Genomic DNA, 7525 nt, shown 5'->3' on the forward strand with positions numbered 1-7525 from the left:
AACCATCCGTAACAAGATCTGACGCCCTCTTCTGGAGTGTCTGAAGACAGCTACAGTGTACTTACATATAATAAATAAATAAATCTTAAAAAAAAAAAAGAAAGAAAGAAAGAAAGAAAGAAAGAAAGATCCCATCTCAAAATAAAACAAAACAAAACAATCCCCAAGGAAGATCCCTTGCCTCTAAGTCCAGACATTCCTCACCTACAACTTCCCTATCAGGTACCTCTACTACAGGGTCATAGCCATATATGCTCAGCTTCCAGCCCTTATGTCCCCCAATTCGTTCATAGAATGGAGAACACATCCATAGTCTGTCATCTGTGACTGGTCCTCTCACACCCTCATGGCACTAGCACACAGTTCACCTTGAGCTTGGACTGTTGTTCCAGCTGCAGTGTCTGTTCCTGCATCTGTGCAAGACTCAGAGCCTCCTTGGCATGGCCTGTAGAGCAGAGGGGAACAGGAGAGAGGGTATTAGTATGCTGCCAATGAACATATCTGTGTGGCTAAAAATGGAACTCTCTGACTCTCACTCACGCCAAGGGGCTTTCTGAGAAACCACAACACTCACTCTTGGATCATTCGTGTGCCTTCTCAGCCAGCCTCACCCCTGTCTAGAGTCACAATAACCATTCCTTTCAAAGTTGCTGCCCCATCTCCAACAGAAAGCCTGTTGAGTCTGGGAATGCAGCTTAGTTGTTACAGAGCTTGCCCAGCATGCAACAAGCCCTAGGCTGGATGCCTAGCACCACACACAATCAAGAGTTGTGTGCATGCCTGTGATCCTAGTATTCGGGAGTTAGAAGCCAACCGATCAGGAGCCCAGAGTCATCATCAGCTGCATAGTGAGTTTGAGATAGCCCAGTAGCCACGAAGCTCTGGGGGAGGGGCACATGTAAGAGTTTAGTAAGATCTCAAGGTCCCACCCCCAGGGGCTCATCACATTGCCAAGAGCTCCATCAGAAAGACCACCACCCACTCACCCAGGATCAGGTTGTGGAACTATAACATGTCAGGCATTTTTCAATCAGTGAAGCAGAGCTCTAGCTGTTGTCTATATCTGTAACCATTAATGTTGTAAAAAATACACAGGCAAAAAAGAATGAGTAAGGATCCGATATCAGACAACGCACCTAGGTTATTAATGTCTTCTACATGTTTTGTGTGTCTGGGGGCACTGGTGTTTGTCAATACTTAGTGGGAAAAACTTTACTTCTAGTATATTCTAAAGAGGCCTAAGAAACAGGTCTCTAAATTTCCATGATAGTTTTCCATTACTAATACCTTACTGTAAAAATTTTCTACCACAGAAAAACATGGGAGTGAAGACCACCAAAGAAACCCATACTTAATACAATAATGTCCCTGCTTGCTATTCTAACCCTTACTTTATATCCCCATGACTTTCTTATATTTTTGAAATCTTCAAAGTCAGCTGCAATTTCTTCGGGTTACTTTCAAATGTCACAATCATGTCTTTAGCCAGAGCTTTACAACTGTTAGTGATATGCATATCAGGAGGGAAAATGGCCTAAGACAGGAGGCAACATGGCATGAACATTCTACAGGTTTAGATGACCACGGCTGATGTCCTGACATTTGGGATCAATTTAGACAGAGCATGCAGTTTGGCATGAACTACCAATGAGCAACAGTGTCAGAGCTTGGTAAGGACCTTCCAAGACAATCTTCTCCTAGACTCTCTGGTCTTCAGTGACCAGGACAGAAGACAAAAGAACTCACACCTGAGGAGAGAGACAGCAGCAAGACACAGCCCTACACCAATTCAGAGAGTCAGCTGTAAAGCCAAGTGTTGGGCAGATTATGACAATGTCCTCTGATACACTGTCTCTCTCTGACAGGAAAGGGCTGGGGACAGAAGCACTCTTTGGGGCCTCATCTTAGTATAGTAGGCAGGAATGGAGGTGGCACAGTCCAACAAAACTGGGGCCAACCCCCAGCTCCTGTTTATTCTTCACGTGGCTTTGGCAAGCTGAGCTAACTTCTCTGAGTCCATTTTCTCGTGAAGTGAGTCAGAATAGGTAAACTTCAGCACAGGTTTAGTGCCCGCCTGAGACTGCCCTCCAGGAAAAGGGCACAGACCTAGACTGCCCATGGGGGCATGCAGAACCCATGGAACGTGTTGCTGGCCGAGAAAAGAGAGCTCTGTTAAAGCAGAGTAAAGGCCAGGGCACTGAACCTAGACAGCGAATGCTCTGGGCAAGCGCTCCAGGACTGCCAGGACAGGTACCCGAAAAGCAGTTTACCCGCAAGAGTAGTCAGGATGTAGCTGAGGGTTGGAACTGCTGTTCTCCATAGTCTGTAGAACAGCCTGTGTTCGTGGGACTAATAGCCAAGATTCAATTCTGAAATTCTAGGTGTGTCTAGAGAGTGATCTCCCCAACCCAGGAGTTGCCAAGAGTTGTCCCCTACATAACAGTGTAACAGGACATGGGATCATCTGACAAGTCTTCTAACACTGGAAATGCCTTGAAAACCAAGCCACTTTTTCTCATTTCAACCCAATCACCAAGATTATCTAGCAAACACAATAGATCATTTACAAAACTATTAACTCTGCTGGACCTCAAGAGACAGGCGACCCTGGTCCTAAATCTGAAGGGCTTTGAATGTCTATATGGAGATTTGAGTCTGTGGGGTTCAGGAGACCACTGCCAAGAGTTGACAGGATCTCACAGTGTACCCTGATTAGCCTGGAACTTACTGTACAGGGCAGTCCAGCTTTAAACTCAGAGATCTGTCTGCCTCTGCCTCCCAAGTATGGGAATTAAAGGCGTGAGCTACCACTTGGGGCTCAAGACTTTTTTTTTTCCCTATAAGAGCAGAGAATTGACTCACCAAGTGCCAGACTCTCTCTCAGAGGGTCTGCATATTATACCTATTTAAATTAGAGCTTCCCTATAGGATTTTTTTGAAAAACAGAACCCATGTATAAACACAAAATCGAGAATGGCAACATCCTTTAATAAGTATCCATTCAACACCGCTGACATTTCAGGCTTTTTAAAAAAATTTTATGTATTTGAGTTTTTGCCTGCATATATGTATGTACATGTTTGGTACCCTCAAAGCCAGAGGTCCTTAGATGCCCTGGAACTGAGGTTACAGAAGGTTTTGAGCTGCCATATAGGTGCACAGAATTGAACACAGGTCCACTACAATAGCAACAAGTGCTCTTAGCCTTTCAGCCATCTCTGCAGCCCCCTATTTTCAGGCTCTTAAAAATATTTCAACTAGCTAGGCATAGTGAGTGACACATGCCTCAGGAGGTGGTGGCAGGTGGAGCTCTGTGATTTCTCTGACAGCCTGGTCTACGTGAGTCTCAGCCAGGACTGCACAGTCTTTATAAAAAAAAACAAAAAACAAAACAAAATAAACAAAAATCCACCTTACATTATATTTTGGCACAAACTGTCAACATCAAAACAAAAATGACATTTATTGGGAAAGTCCTGGCCTTTGGGATCCTTCCAGTCAATGCTAATATCTGTCTCGGAGAGGATCAACCTTTACAGACACCCTCACCTCACGTTCCACAGTGGAATGCTATTATCCAATAATAAACACGAAATCTACTATCTTCTTGCTAAGACCAAACGCCTTTAGAAAATGCTCCCCTTATTAAGTCAGAGATTACTATTAACTATCACAACACAGGATCGCCTGATCTGACTATGACTTTTGGCCTGCACCACGTGGAGGCAGCAAGAAAGCCCAGCAGTAGGCAAGGCCAACATTGGCACAGGGTCTCTCCTACGACCTACGTGTTGACAGCTGCAAGTGCAAGAGGGTGGCAGGATCTGGGTCTCCCCAAATGCAGGACCGCTATGACCAAATGTCCCATAGCGGCCATTCAGGTCACCTGAAAGGTACGGCTGCAGACGACCACTGTGCCGCTAAGACGTCAAGAGGACCAACGTCGCAAAGGCAGCTAGTGCCTCCGAGAGAAACCTCCCATTTCCCAGGGCCTCGGCCCGCGAAGCCCAACCCGCGCACTCACGCGAGTGCTCCAACTCGCGCGCCGCTTTGGCCGCACGTTCCAGGCCCGTCGGGTCGAAGTTGCTCCATTTGTCCTTGGGCGATGGCCGGTCTCCCGCACCACGGTCGCCGCCACCCTCCGCCCCAGGTTGAGCGGGCGGCAAGGGCAGCGGAGGCCCTGTGCCTTCGCCCTTGGGGCCCTTGATGCCGAAGAGCCACGACATGGTCTGCAAGATCCGCACGCCCTCGGTGGATCGTACTCGAGCGTGACTCGCGGGGCTACTTGCAGTCACCGCGCGCCGAGGGTGCGACTAACCGCGCAGGCGCGACACACACCCCTTCCTTCTGGACGACGGAAACGTAGGAGGGTCAAGGCGCTCTCAGGCACTGGATTGGCCGCTGAAATAGGGACGCCATTGGCGTCGGAGGCACGATTTGCCCAGCTTTCTAAGGAGGCGGAACTGGACAGAGCTCCTGGACCAGGCAAATAGGAGCAAAGTTTTCGCGGTGGGTGTGTCTTCATCCTAGAAAACTCTTCTTTTAGCAATGGTGCTATTGCAGTGGTGCTATTGCAATGGGGCTGGGGTCGTTCTGTATATGTCGCTATAGGCATTCATGGAGATGCCCCAGCCACAGAGCCCACGGAAGATCAGAGACACTGGACTCACACCACGGAGGGTCGGAACTCTTCTGCTGTGAATCCCACCCAGAGAACAGAAGAGGAAGGGAACACCTGAAGGTGGAGTGGGGCTCCCGGAGCTAATCTCTTCCGGACTCAGGTCACTGCAACCAAGGGCGGAGTAACCCGGGTGAGGCCGCCAGCCGGGAGGCTGAGAGAAGGGGTGGCCCAGCGGTCCCGGCGCCCCTAGACCGGCCGTCCGCCCCTGCTGTGACTCCACGCTTTCTTGGAGCCGGATTCTTGCATATCTGTGGCTGCTTTGAGCGTCTCCAGGCCAGCGGCTCGTACAGCCAAGCGTGAATAAGAATAAGGGAGATACTTAGGTCAGAGACTTAGACGCATTTGACAAACAGACCTGCACCATTCTGCTACGGTTGCTCAGGCATTATCTTGAGCCCCCTTTCTCTTTGGTGTTTTGGCAACCCACGGCGGCTATTGGCAAGCTGCTGCTTTGCAGTACAAGCCAGAAAGCCAAGCAGACTCCCAGGGCCTGCAGAGGGTACGCTACACTGAGCAGCTACTTAGAGTACTCCAGGCTTGTGGTCCTTAGCCAGTGAGCACTCCTTGGGAGCCTGCTGAGACGGGTGCCTGCTCTGGACCTAGAGGCTGGTTGGCCTAACCTTTAGGCAAGAGGAAGGTAGTAGCATGGACAGTGGCGGTTGTCACTAGAGAACCCACATTCCTCAAAGTCAGTGTCTTGGGTCCAGGCATCTTTCATAAAACTGGTTGAGTTCACAGAATTGTTTGGACTGGTTTTTAAAACTGGACAAAAGGCAATTTTAAATGACAGAAGAGGAAGTTTGAGGTTTATTATTAGTAGTATTTATTTTTTATAAAACTTTAATTTTTAAAAATCGTACTTTTAATGATGGCTCTTAAATGCTGTAACCTCCCTTATAGCCTACCACCCACCAGAGGTAGTGGAAAAAAGGGTACGGGGAAGTAGACCTATTTAGAAATGGTTCTTTGGAACAACTCCTGTCTGTGTTGTCTGAAAATGGACAGCTCATTTCACAGGTTAACAACAGCAGCTCCATCCATTCGCAAACACTTCACAGACACACCAACAGTCCAGTTCTGTAGAGTCTGGATAACAAACATGAATCAGCAGTGGTGACACAACCTAGCAGAGACAGCCAGGCCACAGCCTCTGTAGGAGGGACCAAGAGGAATGCCAAGAGAAGTTCTCAACCAGGCCTCTCTCTTTGCAACAAAGATCAGCAAAGGTGTACAGCTAGCTCAATAAGCAAGTCTAACTCTGCTTCTGTCACTGTCCAGTCCTATTTATACCCTCCAAACATCCCGTGTTTTCTTGATACAAGGTTTCTTTGAGCTCTAGCTCTCCTGGAACTTAGGCTGCAGATCAGACCATCCTGGAACTCAGAAATCTGCTGCATCCCAAGTGCCTGGATTAAAGGTGTACACCACCACCATTTATCTTAAATTTAAATCCTAAGATTATTCTACCTGTGATCCCTGTTCCCCAACAGTACCAAATGAGTTTCCCAGCAATAGCCAGACATCACTCAGTGGCCCTAAGGTTTTTGTTTTGTTTTGTTTTGTTTTTTTTAAATGGACAAATCACATCTCTCATAGCAGTCGCCTTTGAGCTTAGATGGGTAAGGAAGGAGGATCAGAGCTTTTAAAGCCACACACCTTTCAGTCTTTTGCTGCATTTGGTAAGTATATAACCTTTATAAAATTCTGAATCTTGACTATTTTTCAATTTTTTTAAAAAAAAGCGTGGGGCTAGAGAACGGCTTCGTGGCTAAGAAGAGTATGCACTGCTCTTCTAGGGGACTTGAGTTTTATTTCCAGCAACAACATCAAGCTTCTCCCTGCTGTCTAGAACTCCTTTCTGAAACTTCTTAACTCACAGGTACATGTACAGGACATGAACACTATTAAAATTAAACATATTTTTTAAGTATTAGGCTGAAGCAGGTGGGAAGATCACTTGAGCCCAGGAGTTAGGTTAGCTTGAACAATATAGCAAGACTTCGCATTAAAAAAAAAAAAGAAGAAAAGAAAGAGAAGGAGAAGAGAAAGTGAGACAAGTCTGGGTCAGTTAGTAAGACACTGTGTCAGATAGCAGGGGGTTTGATTGATTGATTGATTGATTGATTACCATTAAGAGGGCAGAGGTATAGCCTCTCCCTCTGAGCAGCTAACTCTATACCTTACAGTCTGATAGAATGTAGAATGTCTCTGAGGCTTAAGGATTTATGACATAAACTTTGGCTCATTCCCCGACTAGTTTATAACATTATTGTATTCTGTGTGCGCCACATGGCTAGTTACCTCTCCTCAGTTTGATGTGTTTGTATGCTCAGAGTTCAGGGAGAATCTTTTCCTGCACCTGACTCCATCCCGGAGTTCCTCTCTCCCTCCCTGACCTCCCAGCACCTTCTATTTTCTGCCTTAGCTAAAAGGCTCTCAGGTTTTTATTGACAGGTAATGCTTCCACACAGTATACAGGAGATTCTCTCTACACCTGATGGCTCCTTCTTTGGTTGCAAGACCATATTTAATTGCAATGAGCTAACTGGCATTTATGATAGGAACAGTTGGTGATTATTCTTGTCCTGTTCCTGCCCAGAGACTTCACACCTCCCACAACACCTTGTCTCACCTGGATCCTGTTCCCATCTGAAAGCTGGACTGCTTGGGGTTTGTCTGATCTGTTGTCTCACCACACTGCCCTCCTAGGGAAGTTATGACATTGATTGGCTTTTTTTCTTTTTTTCTTTTTTTAAAGATTTATTTATTTATTATATGTAAGTACACTGTAGCTGTCTTCAGACACTCCAGAAGAGGGCATCAGATCTTGTTACGGATGGTTAT

The 7525-nt window shown here is 46.7% G+C and overlaps 1 protein-coding gene across 3 annotated transcripts in view; it reads right to left on the bottom strand.

Moving 5' to 3' along the window:
• The window catches only part of Atad3a (ATPase family AAA domain containing 3A), a 20255-nt gene extending 15934 nt beyond the window's left edge, over positions 1-4321 (bottom strand). For 2 of the 3 annotated variants that reach the window (XM_029539506.1, XM_029539504.1), the window contains exons 1-2: positions 4025-4290; positions 369-445 (exon numbers count right to left, since the gene is read on the bottom strand). In XM_029539506.1, the coding sequence (XP_029395366.1) occupies positions 369-445; positions 4025-4226 (279 nt within the window). In that variant the 5' untranslated portion in view covers positions 4227-4290. Of the gene's footprint in view, positions 1-368; positions 446-4024 lie in introns of all 3 variants that reach the window. The other variant, XM_021199730.1, reaches the window with a different exon arrangement.
• Positions 4322-7525: the final 3204 nt, after the last annotated feature.

The sequence above is a fragment of the Mus pahari genome, chromosome 6, assembly GCF_900095145.1.
Source record: "Mus pahari chromosome 6, PAHARI_EIJ_v1.1, whole genome shotgun sequence".
Taxonomy (NCBI): Eukaryota; Metazoa; Chordata; class Mammalia; order Rodentia; family Muridae; genus Mus; species Mus pahari.